General features: G+C 45.3%; 1 protein-coding gene across 17 annotated transcripts in view; it reads left to right on the plus strand.

The window, feature by feature from the left end:
• Positions 1-16,389, plus strand: part of GRAMD1B (GRAM domain containing 1B) — a 143,160-nt gene that overhangs the window by 73,433 nt on the left and 53,338 nt on the right. The window contains exon 1 of one of the 17 annotated variants that reach the window (XM_069788102.1): positions 2,232-2,415. The exons of 14 other annotated variants lie outside the window; for them this stretch is intronic. In XM_069788102.1, coding sequence (XP_069644203.1) covers positions 2,393-2,415 — 23 coding nt within the window. In that variant the 5' untranslated portion in view covers positions 2,232-2,392. Of the gene's footprint in view, positions 1-2,231; positions 2,416-12,895; positions 13,138-13,191; positions 13,212-16,389 lie in introns of those variants that run through there. 2 more of the 17 variants (XM_069788106.1, XM_069788104.1) reach the window with 2 other exon arrangements.

Below are 16,389 nucleotides of genomic sequence, written 5' to 3' on the forward strand. Positions count from 1 at the left end.
TTAAAAAAAAGTACATGACTGCTTATCTCTTAATACCTTTCTTGCCTGAGCTTTGATTTCTAAACATGTGACTCTGCAGCATTAGTCTGTCCCAGATTTGCCGAGCTCGCAGGTCTCCTGACCCATTTTACAGCATTGTGATTTGCTTCCCTCCTTGACAACCTGCAGGCCACAGATGGAAAGCATCTCATGGGGAAAAGCAGAGTCCAAGCCAGGCATCCAACATAGGTTGGACCTAATGAGGGCTGAACCTGGGATTATGTGGGGTGAGATTTGAATGTTTTTTTTCCCATGCTGTTTGTCATGTGGAAATGCATGTGCCCAGCTTTCGGGCTAAGTTAATGCTTTTTGTCTAGAAATAAACAAAAAGGCATGCCGTGAAGTCCATGTTGGAAATAATTCTCAAAGCAGGTGTTTCAAGTCTCTCGGCCTTGCGTGGGGCTCTCCTGCAGGGTACCGTCCATCACTTTCCTCCACAAACAGACTTGAAGAAAGTTTTTATGCAAGATGCAGTTTCACACTAGTTGCTTCCTTCTGCAGCAGTCACACCAAGCATGATGGTATTTAATAATGAAGCAAACAGTGCAATGTCACAAGTGTTCAGGAAGCTATTTGAAGGGAGTTAGCACTGAGCTGAGCTTTCCCTTTGCGACTCACCTCCCCAGAAAGACATTTCAATGTTACTTGCACAGTTTCTGAAACTTCAGCCCCACTGCCATGATCCTGTTTCCCTTCACCTGCCCTGGAATGACCAAAGCCCTACAGAAGTGACTTTCTGCTGTATTCAGAACTGGAACTTTGCTTTTGTCCATCTGTTCAGGACTTGGGAGAATGAGTAAAAAGACTGGGTGCCTTTATTAAGCAAAATATGGAAGTGGAGAAGTATGTGTTGGTTACTTCCCAAAGGGGATGTAGGCATCACGGTCTCAATGTTTCCTCAGGCAATAAGGACAAATTTCACAGAAAGCTTTGTGAACCAGAACAGAGACTTTGAACTAGTACTCCTGGTACTCCCCACTCCACTGTGAGGTGAACAGAATGGAGGTGGTCATTTTAAAGGTCAAAATTTTTGTATCATTTCCTATGGAGACATCAGCTGCACTTATTGACATGGGCGGGGGGTGTGAGTAGGTGCAGACCTTGAGTTTGGGTGCAAAAGAATGACAAATAGCATAAAAAAACCTCCTTCAGGATAGTAGAATCTCTTTATTTTCACATAACTGACCGCCGTCTTTCCTTTACCACCCCTGAAATTGCTCAATTCCTAGATTCCTAAGCAAGAGTCTGTTTCTTTCCCTAGACCAAAGATGTGTGGTGTGGGGAGTATGGGTGTGTGTTCACCCTTGGACACTCCCAAGCTTCACTCTTTGAAGTTCTTTAGATGATCTTTTACTGTGCCATAGTTAAACTATAGGTTATTTGAGAGATACTGCCCTTTTCCCTAACAATTTGTGTGCCTGGGCAGTGGAGCAGTAGGCTATGTTTAGATCCTGCAAGACAAACAGAAGAATTCCCAGGGAAAGTGTTGTGTATTGCAGGAAAGGAGGGGGTGATGTAATAACTGGCCCTTCTTCCCCCTGTTGGTCAGGCCTTGCCCAGGGTGCCCAGCCCTCCAAAGATCTTTACTGTATGGGGTGGGGGGAGAGGTCTTGACTCTGCTGCGATAAGTGATGCTGTGCCACCGCCTGTTGTTGTTTGGGCGAATGCTGGTGGTGGGTGTCGTGAGGGTAAGATACACCCCACCCCACCCCCCCCTTCCATTTCAGCGCAGGAACTTGTCTCCTGTCTCTCTGCAAATTTCCCTTTCAATTAAGCACTCCCTTCGCTTTTTCTGGAGCTGTTGTTACGCAGCCTGCAGTCGGAGCGGCGGTTTAGTTAATCCCCCAAAGAACGACGAAGGGCGGGGGGGGCGGCGGCACTCTGCCTGCCCGACCACCGCCAGGCCCGAGAGGCCGGGAAGGCGCGTTCCCCTTTCCCGAGCTCCCCCCCCCAGGGAGCCGCGGCCGCGGGTGGGAGCCCCGCCGCAGGGCGGGCGGGGACCGAGGGCGGCCCGCCCCGGGGGGGGGGGGGGGCGGCGCGGCCCGGCTGCCATGGCATGCTGCGCGACGCGCTGTCCTGCCGGCGTTGCACATGCTCAGCAGCGAGCGGGGCGGCTCAGCCCCTGGCGCTGCTAGTGCGGGGAGCCCTCTGCCTCTCGGCGGGGGTCTGGGGCGGGGGGGAAGGCGCCGAGGGCGGGAGGCGGCCGTGCCCCGGCGCGGGGGGCTCGGCGCATGGGGCTCGGCGCTCCCCGGGGGACGCTCGGCGGCCGGGTCTCCTCCAATATGTCCTGGGACCTCTGGAGCTGTCAGTGGGCAGACAAGGACACGGGCATCGGATTATCGTGACTGTACTAATGAAAGGGTTCAAGCTCGCCTGGTAAGCGGACGGCTGGGGAAAGGGGGCGATGCGGGCACCCCCCCCACCCCCCCCCCCCCCGAAATCTTCCCAGCCCCGCGGCGCGCCGCAGCGGCGGGGGGGGAGGCGGCGGGGCCGGCGGAGGGAAGGGATGCGCTCCGCTAAGTTGGCCGGTGCCTGCGCCGCAAAGCTCGGGCCGCTGCAGCACCGCCGCCGAGGGGGACATCTCCGTGTGTGCTGGCCGCCGGGGGCAGAGCCGGACTGCGGCTGGGGGGAGGAGGGAGCCGCCGGGGGGGTCGGCGGGAATAGATGCGACGACGGGCCGCTCCTGTCCGGGCATCTCCGCATCAGGACTGTGCGCTGCCGTGAGCCTTCCTCTGGTCTGGCTGCATCTTCCTCCCTGCTGCCGCCACCCCTTCTCCTCCTCCTCTTCCTCTTCCCGGCTTTCGCGATGGCTGTGCATGAATTTGCATCTGGGTGTGCACGCACATAGCACCCGCACACCTGAGCGTCTGGACTCGGTACCTATTTGCGAACAGAGAAAATAAGCGTGTGCGGTTTTTTCCGAAGAAAGGCGGAGAAAATGTTTTGAATCCTGTGTGCGCGGAGTGGTTCCTGCTCAGCTTGTCCTTTAAGTAGCCGCTTTTGGGGATGCACCTCACTGGCATGTTTCTGTAATAACGTATTAGAGTTGGGAGTCGAGGGAACTGACAGCTCTCTGGAAGGTACCGAAGCGCTCCTTAATTTTTTGATCGTGCTTGGGTGTTTGGGGGGAAAACTCTCCAGGTTTGGGCAAGCGGGCAGTGAAAGAAAACGTTGTGTGGGTGAAAAGTCGGTCAACAAAGCTGTGTGCGTATCTAAAATGTTGGCACGTAAACATTTTTGTTGGTCAAGTTTGTATTTTATGTGGGTAGGTAAATGTGTATGTCTGTAACACACAGGGATGCAGTTATATGTATCTCTTAATATAAACTTGGTCAGCAATGATTTATATAAAGTCTTGAGTGTATCAAAACTATTTTAAATCTCTAGTATGTCAAAACTACTTAGTTGGAGTAAATAGTCTTTGAATTATTGTGATGAAATTGATTTAATCGGAACTTTATCAGATGGGAACGGTTCCATAGTTAATAGTGGAATGTGACTTTGGATTGAAATTGCAAAGTGGATGATAAGAGCAATGTGCAGGCCTGGGGTTTTTTTTAATCCTTTTTCTCTGTAATGAAAAAGGAAGTAATCATAGAAATAACAGCTTTCCTCTCAAGTCTGCTGTTTTGCATCAGTACGAATTTAGTGCTTTGAGATCCTTGCCTGTAAAGTGTGAGAAAACAGTGAAGTTATTTTTCATTGGTTGTTTTATTTATTATGACTTTTTTTTTTTCCTGTGTAAAAAAATAAATGCACTGTAGCCCAGCACTAGGAAGCATCTTGTACTGGGCCCCAGGGGACGGACTAGAGCCAGGGATGACTCAATAGGTCATATCTTTTTCTAATTTCTCTAATTTTGTCTTTTCTTTAATTATACTGAGAGCCTTTGAAATTTTCCAACGTGTACATGGCCATGTGTAACATAGACTGTACAAACGATATAGTCATTAGCATTTGAAAATCTTACACAATGTTTTTCTCCCCCCCCCCCCCCTTTTTTTTAATAAAAAAAAGCCCAACTCTTGTACTGATTTGCTGCTGTATGTGGTATGCTATTGGGCTGATGAGTTGCATAATAGCTTAGCGTACTACCAGGAGAGCGAAGCATGTGTTATAAATGCCTTGATCATGTGTATCTGCAATAACATGGCACCCCACTGCATTCGTTTCTGTACCTATCTATGAGCAACACCGGACGTTTTTTATTAATCGTGTAACTGGAGAGCTTTTGCGTGTCCAGTGCTATCACAGCATTTATAACAATTAAGGTTGAAGCCAGTCTGCTAATTTTGTCAGACTTCAGAGCTAAGCAAGCGAGGCTGGTAGATACAGGAGCTGGATGGGGGACATAAGAAGATTACTCATGTGCTGGATGAAATGCTAGCGGTGTTTCAGTAGGTGACGCTCTTCCCTCTGAGTTTTCTCCGTCTCAGGCTCCTGGCAGGGTCCTAGGGGCACTGTGCTGTCCTGGGTGTGTGTGTTCTGGTGGGGAGTGCAGTAAAGGTCCTGATCGGTTCCCCTGGCTCTTCCTAAAATGCTTGAAGAGTGCTAACTAAGCCCTGCTTGAGCTACCTCTTCAGCATCCCCCTTTCATCTTCCTCTGAATCCCAAAGAGAAACACGTTAAATATTCTGGTCACTTGCCTTATTTAATAAAAATATACAGTATTTTGGATCTTTGCAGTAGTTATTCTGTTCTCCCTCTAGGATGTTTATAGGTGGTTTTATTTATTTGATTGCGCTGCAACATCCAGGCGCAGAAGGGTGAGTTAAGGATGTTATTTCAAGTCATCTAAGTCTACGTGTTTGTCGCTACTGCACTGATTGGCATGGTTCTAGAGGAGCATAGATCTAAGTATGGAATACAGAGTTCCCTGCACTTCGCTGTTTGTCGAACTCGGATAGGGTACTTTAATGTGGGTTGTGCAGCCTCCAATATTTGCAGTGAAATGGCTTTACAGGGTTAGTATTTGTCTAAAGAAAAAAACCACGTCAAATGCGTGGCGTACAAGCAGATCTTTTGGTCCTTGCTGTAGAATTGGTGATTCCACTTCTAGATGGCACTGCTGGGGTTAATGCAGATTTCCTTATGGAGCCGTTCTCAGAAAGACACATGATTTCTTTCTGTACCAGGAAGGGCAGTAGTACAGGGACAGAATGCTGTCAGCAGGAGCAGCCCGCTCTGACCGTTAGGAAGAAGACTTGCTCTCGCCTGTTTTTAGACCACCCGTTCATTTCGTGCTGTTAGATTGCACAAAATAACGTAGCGCATTTTATTGGGGAACTCTGGCCATCTCTAGTCTCGGTGCAAGCTTGTTTTGGCACAAGATAACGTGCTGATCTCTAATACGATGTCATGCGTTTTTGCAGTACGCCACCTAATTCTGCCCAAAATGATCTCATCACCATCTGGTATCGTATCACAGCGTAGCTGCGTACCGTGGAGTCATTAGGTGGTCACAGTACGCTGCAGTAAAGCAGAACGCTGATGTGTAACCATCATAGCTTTATGACATCAAAACATAACTGTATTGTATCATGATGCAAGGTCCTGATGTACTAGTGCAGCATCATACTGTTCTGGTACAACATTCTGGTATCAGAAGTGATACTGCAGTCCCCTAGTACATTGTTACTGTCATATGACAACATACGTTTGTCTCATTACAGGGCCGAGTACCTTGGTTTAATAGGTCGTCTTCATGTCACAGTGTAATATTTTAATACCGTTGTACACGTCTTCATGTTGTGACACGGTATTATGAGAGAGAACTTTTGCTTCCAGTCTTAGATCACCGTTATCTCAGAGATCCTTAGGGACTGTAATGAGCCAGGCCCTGAGCTTTAAATTGCAGAAAGCCAGAAACTACAACAGCAGGGCAGGCAGGCTTTCCCTCCCCTCAAATCTTGGGTAGTGCTGCTTGCCGTTGGCATTCTCCCTTGTTAAGAGTTGTGGGGAGCTCATAATCCAGCCTAGATGGATACTAATTTGGACCTTTTATTAAAAATGAGAATCAAATGACTGAAGAGTCTTGCAGGCACAAAAGCAAGTGGGTAGCTGACCTTAATGTCCCATAAACGGGATACTGAACAAAGCTCTGCTCATCTGATTTTCCTTCCTTTTGTGGTTCCTTCTGCTTTGCTTATGCTGATTTGTTGACTGGAATGTTTCTGAGCCACAGAACCTGCTATATGGAACCTGCAGAGAAAATAAGGCCCAAAGGCTCTACCTAAAATAAATCTGTAATTCATTTTTTTGCTAGTGCCTGTGGGTGAGAAAAAAAACTCTCAATGTTCCAACACCCTACTTATCTGAAGGAAGGATCTATTATATGGTTGTGGGGGTGGGATGGGAACTAGGTAGGGTTACAGAACAGCAGAGCTAAAATTAGTTGTTTGATGTCAGGGAGCAGCGAAGATTAACATTAGACAGTTTCAGTTATGCATGCTGTAGGGCTGCGACTTCAGGAGTTCTTTGTATCTAGACCAGGCTAATGACACCTGCCCTTTTAATTGATTTGTCAGTGTCTCAGGGCCACCAGTATGTAAGAGGGGAGGGAGGGGGGGTTCATAAGTTATCACACTAGTCCTACATAGCTCTGTCCTTGCAGTTTAGTCCTGCAACTTCTTTGAAGCCTAAAATAACAGGTTAGTGAAAAAGGGACAGGAGGGATGCGTACTGCCCTCAGCTGTAGAGAATTAGCACTTGCTGTAATACAGAAAGGTGACAAATGTGGGTGTTTGGGATTCTTGCCTCCTTAATTATGTAGTGAAACAATGAAGCCATTTCAATAGTTTTCAATTTCATATAGGTACTGCAGAGACTTAAAGAGCTAATGTGTGCAGTGAAAATGAATTTTGTTCTAATGCACTGCAAATGAAAGATAAGTTTCCAAATCAATTATTCCTCAATGTTTTGGAAAAGGCTAGCAAAGTAGTTCTGTTGAAGTTACATAATTGTGCTGTTGTGCATATCATGCTGTTCGACCTTGCTGTTACAGGTTAAAATGTTACATTCAGTGTTCTTTTCTTCTCTGTCTTCATCGATTCTTCTGCGTCTACCTCTTTCTTCTTTGTGCTTTTTATTCAAAAGGAGGAAATAGGTGCTGATAATCCTCCGCTAAAAACCATCAAAGATGACCCACATACATATAAATATGGTTCTAACGTTTTAGAAGGAAGAGGCTTTCACTCCTTAAAAATTCTGCAAATGGATCTTACGAATCAGAATGTTCCCATTTGCTGTCGATGCGGTAGGAAGAGGAAACCGTATTAATAGGTTGCTCGTCTCTCCCTGCATCCAGAATATTCTGAACGTTTTGACTGAACCTCTGTCCATAAAGTACAGTTTCTAACCTTTCTCTTTGAACAGGAAGAAACGTTATGGTGTTGCATAAGATGACCTGAAGAACAACTTTGAGCAGTATTGGTAGATTTACTTTGTAAAGGGTTTCATAGTACAACAAAGTGGTTAGTAGCAGGTTCTGTGCTAATTTATCTCAGCTTTTCTGTAGTGGGAAGTGATAGTAAGCAGTTAGGAGCCTAACCCAAGTGCACTAATGTCAAGGAAAAATCTTGCATGCAGTTCACTTGGCCAGACAGTACTTGTGGTCACTAACTGAGCCAGAAATAGAACAAAGATCAGCTCATTATCAGTTTTTGTCCTGAACTGCACACTGCCACACTGAATTAATACCCTCAATGGTAATATGGTATAAAGTACAAGTGAAGTGACTATTTTAGTAACAAAAAAACCCCAAACAACCCCAAACCAAAAAAACCAAAAATTACATTGGAAGGAGACTGTTTGAAGAAAAACTGACCGAGTCATTATGAAGCCCTTGATCTGAGAGTTGGTTTGCTGTAGCTCTGTGTGATGATAGACTGGCACAAGTACCCCTTTAGAGTTTTTTGTTTGTTATGTGGTATGCTTCTGGCATCAGTTTTTGATTTAAAGTTGGGTAAATGTCCATCATTTTATTATCTAATATATATATAATGTGCTTATTGAAACCCCTCTGAGGGCAACTAGACAGAAGAGTTCTTTGACTTGCACCATGAAGATGCTGCGCTTTGCAGAGTTTGCTGCCAACACCCAGAATCTCTCCTTCAGATCTCTCCTTGGGCTGCCGATTATTTTGGCTAATTGAATCCTAATCATTTGTTTTGCTCTAAAATTGCCTTTCCTGCTTATCAGATGGTAAAATCACCTTGCGCGCGCTCTCTCTCTCTCTCTCGTCCTTCAGCAGCCTCATAAATGTCAAGTGAAGGGCAAACTGCTTGGAACCGTTCTGGAATTCTGCAGCCATTGCTTGCTCAGGGCCTTAAGTTGAGATGAATGAGGCTGCAGTGAGGCTTCTCCAGACATTCTTTTCCTCACATATGCGGGAGGAAAAAGCATGGAAGGAGCCAAATTCAGCCAAGAAGAGGCTGTAGATAAAATTAAGCAGATACTGTTTTTCTCTCTCAAAGCCGAAGTGCGGAGCTGAGACCATTGTGTGCTGTTTAACTGCTCGGTCTCTTCAGATGAGAAGCGAGGTTCTGGCTGTTGGAGCTGGAATTCATAAGAGGCCAGTTTTATACCTAGATCTGTCGTTGACCAGTCGGATCATGATCTTGCCTCTGCTCCAGCTTCTCTGTCAGCAAAATGAGGCACACCATTTGTCTCTTCCGTCCCCCCTTGTGCTCCCTCTCACTGAAGCAGTTTGATATTTACACGTGACAAGTGCTAGAAGGGGTTTGTTGAATAGTGTTCCATAATTTGTAAGCATGCGATTCGCCCTGTGTGTGTTAATAGTTCTGTTGAACTAAACGGAAACACTCACATACTTAAAATTTCTGCTTGATCAGGGCTGTTCTGCTCAGCAAGTGGGCATGCTTAAGGTCCGAAAGAGCCATCGAAGCTCTTGTGGCACATTCTGCAAGAATCGCTGTGTCCTGGTCAGGATCTCTTTTGCTTAATCATATTTGCCAACTGAAACTCCCCTTGGGAACAGGACTCTTCTTCGCTCTCTATTCTAAACTAGTTAGTGGTATTCCTTTGGTTGATTAAGCAGCTTCTGTGTTTATGCTTGAATCTTCTCTTGCATGCCTCTGATTTCAGTCCTGGTTAGAAAGTGCATCTTAATGGCAGACTACCATTATTATTATAACTGATACTTGCAATGAATGGCAACTGCTAATTTCAGTACTTTGAGTCTGGTGAAAGTAGATTATATCAATTGAGATGTAATAGCAATAAAAGTATCCAAGTATAAAATACCTAAGTTCAGGAAATGGAGAGACCAAAACAAATGTTGCACATAAATCAGTAGCTTTTCCTTTTGTATGCTCTTGCAGAGCCATATGCTGAATACAAGATGGTGGAATGTCGTCTGAGCTTCTCCTTTACTAAAGTTTTCCGATTGGCCAGCTTTAGGTCTGTACTGTTGATTATACTTTACATTTTTCCAGTGGTTTATTCTCCGTAACCATTTTTCCTGGACAGAATGTTCTCTGTGGTCACAGCCAAGTGACCTGGGGATAGATGCTCTGGCTTGTTTTTTCAACTAACACAAAAAGTAAAACGCTGCCATTCTCATTTGACAACGTCACAGCTGCTCTATGCATATGGCAAAGGAGTGGAGAAAGAGGAATTTCGGATTTTTTTTTTTTGGGGGGGGTGGGTGGGTGGATATATTTTGAATCATTTTCAAACCACTTGGAATACCAGGTTTGGAAGAAGGTGGCTTGACCACACCTAATTTCAGGCCTTGGAACTGGAAAGAGGAAAATGGAGGAGAAAATAGTTGAATGAAAAAGACTTGGTGGGGAAGAAGGAGGTATATATTCAGGAGTAGCAAAGATTTGGTAACAGAAAAAAAAGTCCACATATGCACATAATATAAGACACCAAATTAGCAGGGAGCGGGGCAGGGAGGGAGGATGACTTGTATATCTTTAGTATAAGAACAGCTCTCTTAGACCAGAATCATTCCTTTAATGAAATACTAAGCAAGCAAGCCTGTGTTTAAATGGCAGGAGGAAGAGATGGCAAGGTCTGAGGATTCCAGAGAAATCGTTTGCAAGGTCTCATCCCTTACTTGTGTAGCGATGACACATGAAGTGCTGTGAATTAAAGGGTTTGCATTGGAGACAGAGGCATTTTAGAAAGTTAGTGGAAAGTTAAAGCTATAATTTTGGTGTATTTCTGACCCTGTAGGAGTAGAAATAAAGCAGCTATAGAGGTCTGAAAGAAGTGACCTCTGCTTATGAGGAGATTGGGTTGTGGCTGTGCAGGCCTCAAAACTGGAATTTATTTTTTTCAGAGCTGTCAACTATTAAGAAATGATGTACTCATGTGGTGGCCTTCAATCTGACGTACGTTTTGGGAATGAGGTTTGGGAGGCGAACTGTTGCTTAGCTGTAGGCCATATGAAAGAAGGTATGTGTCTAGGGGTCGGAGCTTAGAAAATCGGAGCAAAATTCAGCAGCTGGTTCAAGGCAGTAAAACTACATCATTGCTTCAAATGCCCATGTTATTATTTTTCCAACCTTTCCAACAGGAACAATAGGTTCCCCATTGATCCTTTCGAGTTTCTGTTTCAAAGACAGGTGATAGCACAACTGATTTTGGAAATGGATCTGTTTCTAAGATTGTGTTGTTTTACAGTGAGAGAGGCCCTTAAAAGAAGGGCCTTGCTGTGCTAGGAGATTTTCATGCACACCTCCAGAGACAGTTTGTCCCCTGAAGAGCTTACATCCTAAAAGGTCAAGATAGACAAACGGTAGAAGAAAGGAAGTGGTATTAACCTTGGTTTGCAGATGAGGCACACAGAGATTAAAGGCGTTTTTACTTTTAACATGTTTATTAATAGAGGTGTACTAGAAGACTTCCCTACTGGAAGCTTGGCTTAGGTGAGCAAAAAATCGTTATTGTTGTTTAAAACAGCTCTTTAAAGAGAGCAAACTATATTGATGTAAGAGCTAGTATCAGAAACGCAAACCGGCCAGCCATATCCCCTGCACTTCTCATAGGTGTCTTGTCCAAAGTCACAAACTGAATCCATATAATTGCCCCAAAGCAACCTATGTCTTGCTCGTATTTGGAAATGCCGTAATTGTCGTAAGGACAATTGTTCTTTCAAGGATCACAGCCCAGATTAAGAACTTCAGATGATTTGGGTATCGCTTTGCAAGATTTCCCACGTGAAACTCAAAATCACATGGATATGTTTCAGTTGGAGGTTTTGGGAACAAAACCACAGCAAGTCACAACAATTCTTTATATTGTAACGCTCAAACACCTGTAACACCAAACAAATGCAAACCTTTTGAAGAGTCTTGCATTGCTAGCAAACAGCAGTAACCAAAAAGTCCTCGGGCTGGGCTGCTGCGTATTAGGAAAATTATGGAAAGCAGAACTAGAGGCAGAAAAAAACTTGATGGAATTGAGGCATTGATCCATGCTCCTGACAATGTGGGACAGTTCCCTGCTTTGTCTTTATTAACGGTTACCTAATGCTGTTTATAAACATGACAAGTGAATGGGTTTATACCACTTCTCTCATGCGCTTGACTGCAAGGATTTGGCTTCAGCCTAGTTTTTTTCCCCTCAATATAATCCTATTGCTTGTTGTTATAAAACCTTTCAATAGGGCTTCTCTTTCTTTTTGGTATTTATGTTCTTCAAATATTTGTTGACCACTTCACTTTGTTTACCCTTCAAGTTTCTTTTCATAAGTGAGCCTCTTGAATATTGTGATGTTTTTGTTGCTTTCCTTTGAACTCTGTGTTCTATAATAATATCTTTCTAGTTATATGGCACTCTTATAGTAAAGTTCCTGGTGGAGATTAACTGATCATACAGAGCAAATATTTCATCAGCTTCTATGAGATATGATTGATCACACTATGCAACTCTGAATGACATTAGTCTTTCCTGCTCCTGTATCGTGTTGCAAGAACGTGTCTAATTTGCTTTGTGTTCACCCTGCACACTGTTGAGCTGCGCTGCTTTCTTGCTTTCTCAAGTCTTTTAATTGCTGGACATGACCTTCGATTTCCTCCATTAGCCTGTTTGGAGTAGGTGCAAAATCAAGGACAAAGGCGTAGGGTAGCGTTCTTCATGCTTTGCCCGGAAGAGAATCAGTCAGTCTCTTGTTTTTCTTGCGACACAGGTTTTTGTATGTGTGTTTATATACACTTCCAGTATGAGTCACATTGTTACCTTCTGCATTTTATAACCTCTCTGTAGAAGATGGCCTTTCAAAGAGTTTATATTTGGAAATACCCATGTGTTGAAGACAAATATTTCGCCTGTTGCTGGCTGTGCTGCCTGCTGTCGTATCGGGGAAGTAGATGGTTTGTGTGGTGTCTGATAAGGTTTAGAGAAGTGCGCGTAGTCCCTCTAGCTGAGCAAGATGAAGAGTCAGGATGTCTGTAGCAATGACGAAGTAGTCAGAGAAGAGTGCTTTGTGGGAGTAAGGAAGTTGACTTCAGAGGTAATAGGGATGCTTAGGTCCATGCTGACTGCTCTGCTCCTTTGTTGTCACAGAAGTACTCCCTGGTTGTTTTTATAGCGGGGAGTACAGGGATATTTAATAAAGCTCTGCTAAAGTGCCCCCGCAAAAATGTTTGGGATGCCAGGGATGTGTGACAACATGGAGAAGCTGTACCAGGGCAGCAGAACAGGTAGGTAAGAGCCGGAGAAGAGAGGAAGTCCTGAAATTTCATAGCTGGCATCAGTGGATGGAGCGAGGAGCAGCCAGGGTTAACCGAGCTCTAGTGATGTGGGCTGCAGGGCATTCTTAAAGAGACAGTGGGTGCTTTTCTTTCTAGTGGGCAGCAGCCAGTTCAGATGCCAGAGCTGGGCAGCAAGTTGCAAAGAAGGCTTTGTTTCAGCCATGCCAAGTCGTTATCAGAGTGGGGAATCTTTTTGTCAACCACTTTTGAGAGCATAAAATGCATCGGAGCAGTAAGATTCCTGAATGGTTTAACGATCTCTCCCCCAGCAGAATTGCTTCTGTCCGCAGCTTAAATGGTGGTTTCAGAATCGGAGAGCAGAGGAGCGGGGAAGACACGCAGCTGCGCCCCGGGAAATGCGATGTGGTAACAGGTGGCGATGCAATCATTGAGCTCGTCCTTTTTCATCTCCCAGGCAGGCAGGAGGACTCCTTCCTGTGGATGCAGGTTCCTTTGTGTTTGTGCGTGTGTTGTGAGGTCAGGCGGTTCCTCAGGAAAAAGGATGCCCTGACGCAGTGCGGGGCTGGGACGGAGATACGGGGGGTTTGACTGAGAAATCTAAGTCGGGGTGGAAGGGATGGGGGTGTGGGGAGAGACGCCAAGCAAGACTCTCACAGAGTGATGTTCTGTCTTCTTGGGAGTGGGGGCTGGACTGAGCAGCTGTTTAGTGTTGTTACGTGAGTTTCTGGGTGAGCCCAGCGGAAGGTTGCAGGAATCTGAGACCATCCTGGAAGAAAGGGTCAAGCAAGGTTAAGAAAGTCAATTGGCGAGAGTGGGGATGAATCCCATGTGTGTGAATGAGTGTTGGGATTGAAAATCAGAGGTGGCTCAGGAGGAGTCTGAAGGTAGAGATTGGGGTAGTGCTCTGGAGGAAGGCTTTAGGAGGCTGATTTTGGTTGGGAGAAACAGATTGGAACAGTGTGGAGCAATGGAGAAGCTGGCATAACTGTAACTGAATTATGCGACATAGAAGCACACACTGCACCAGCCAGTGCTGAAGAAAGAGATCGGAGCCTATTAGTGCCCTTTTCCTCTTCCTTCTCTTCATAAATCTGCTCACGGGTCTGAGCTGTTCTGTGTGGAATAGGGAGCAGAGGAGTGGTGGTGGTGGAGAGGATTGAAGGAGTGGGGCATGTCTGTACCAGGAGACCGGGTGTAGCCCAGCCCCTGGCACAGAACAGCCGATGTGCATTTTCCTCTCTCCAATGGCAGCTATTGAAGCTTTATCCAGATGTTAGGGAATTCTCTCTTTGTGCTGAGCTTGCGTAGGAACAGCATATATGAGCGTTGCTGCCCAGTTACTGGGAGCAGGGGGGGATGTGGCTTTCTCATATTCGGAGTGGTATCCGAATAACGTGATTTGTTTGGGTTGGGTTTGAGGTGAAAGTTTGCTGCTGCTTGTCCCCTGGTGGCTACTGTCACAATGGAACTGAAAGTACAACGGCATGATATTTAACTCTGCTCTGAAGGGATAAGAAAAGAAGGATACATAGATAATGGAGGCAGTACTCGAATGATTCCATAGGGACCGGTAATTAATGGGTGATCTCCTGTTTCTGTTGTTATTTTTCTTTGTGTGTACGATATTCTTCCCCTGGTCAACCTGTTGTTTTGCTTTTTTCTCTTCATCCTCTCTTAACCTGGGCAGTGATCTTGCAGCTGGGATGCACTCAGACCCTGGTGGTCTAAGGTGGCTCCCTTGATTGCAGTAGGGTTTGAAATCAGTGCGGCCTGTCGTCTTCGTGCCTTTCACTGCACGGTTGAAGTCTTGCACTATGAGCTCCTCAGGGTGAGGGCCCTTTCTGTATGCAAGCTGCCCAGCCCTCAGCACGGTGCTATAAACAAATAAATACAGGAGTTACTTTTATTAGTGCTCGATCTCAGAGACATCTGTTAGTGTTATTGATGTGCTTGTTAATCTTCATTTTCAAGTACACTGACTGTTGTATGAATTATATGTCAGTGGAGCGCAAGTGCTTCTGGGGTGAAATATGCACCAGCTTATCATCAGTGTGCTACAACAGAACATATAATGGTTTCAGAAGTAAAAAAGAGATGGATTTAGTATCGAGTGGAAGTTGGCAGGGGACTTAAGGATATGTAAGTGTCTTTGTAATATATGATTAGAAATTCAAGACAGAGAATTTGTGGGAGGTCAGCTCAGCCAGCCTTTCTACTGCATCATCCCGAACTGGTGGTTTCCAGGCCAGGAGCTATTACCTGTCCATGATCTGTGATGCATTTGCTTTGTGCTCTCCATTTATCCTGACCAGGATGCAATGCTTACCTGTGTTGGGATGTGATTCTGTCAGTCTCAACCTACAGGGCAGAGCTGGGCCTACACAGCAAAATTGACTGGTTGCCCTTGTGCTGTCCTTCCTCGTCATTTTCAGAGATCACATTGAATTAAAGAGGGCTAAAATTGTGTTAAATATCCTCATGGATAATACTGTTTATGAAAGTCATAGCTGTAGTTACTGTAGGGATCTTAGGCAGTTCCACATGTGATGGCAGCGGTTGCTGAAGAAACTGTCTAGATAAAGATACTGGCCATGCTAAAAATGCTTGTCCCATGCGATGTAGGCTCCAGCTCCCACTCCAACACTTTGCTTGTTGATGCTGAGCCTAACTCCCCGCAGCCTCTTTCCTAACATCATTTCACCTTTCCTGCTTTTGGCTTTCCACGTGCTGATTGTTTGAGCATGGTGTTGAGGACAACAGGTAGGGCTCTGTTTCCTAGGTGAGGTGGGATCTGCTACTTGTGAATGTCTATAATTCTGTGTGGTTTCTTTTGTGCAATTAAGGAGAGCTAATTAGCTCCTTTTAGTGCAGTCTCCTTGCAGAGGTAGCTGACCTCTTGTTAATCCTGGATTAAGTTCTTACTAAGAACTGGCTCTTTGTGTGTCCCAGTTAAGACGTTGACACTTTGTTCTCTCTCTCTCTCCTTGTTCTCCTCCTCCCCCTCTTCCTCCCCATGCCTTTGAGCACATGATTGCCTGCCTCCTCCATCCCCCACTACTGTAGGAATCCATGCGCTCTTAGCAGCCACTGTGTCTTGCTCCATGAAAATGCCATTGTTGGTTCAGTGTACTCTAAAAAGATTTTTGCTTGATCTGGTACCTGTCTAGGAGCCCGTTTTCTGCAAGGGAGAAGGAAGAGTTTGGCAATGCTCTTTATTGCTTAATAGGGTGAGAATACTGTGGGGTTTGAAGAGTAGCACCCATTTTACATGCTGGAGCCTGGAAGAATGTTCCGTGCTCTGAGCAGGAGCTAGCAAACAGGACCGCGTGTCCTAGTCAGAGAACTCACCCCATACAATGCTGTGCATTCAAAAGCAGAGTCCATACATTCATAGTTAAAGAGGGTGTCTGGGAGAAAAGCAGCTTCTGTGTTCCAGCAGTGGTATGAGCAAAAAAATTAAATGTGCAAAATATTCATTACTACCCAGATGCGTCAGTTACCCACTAATGTTAATCCTACTTGCAGATCTTGAGGTTGTAGCACTACACTGAGTTTTCCCTGAGGACACGCGTTCTTGACATTTCTGATAGGTCTTTTTGAAGACAAGGCCAGAAGTACTATGGAGGTGCAAGTGTCCCCTGGTTCGGTTCTGAAGTCAGAGGAA

Source organism: Haliaeetus albicilla, chromosome 7 (assembly GCF_947461875.1).
Source record: "Haliaeetus albicilla chromosome 7, bHalAlb1.1, whole genome shotgun sequence".
In the NCBI taxonomy this organism is placed as follows: Eukaryota; Metazoa; Chordata; class Aves; order Accipitriformes; family Accipitridae; genus Haliaeetus; species Haliaeetus albicilla.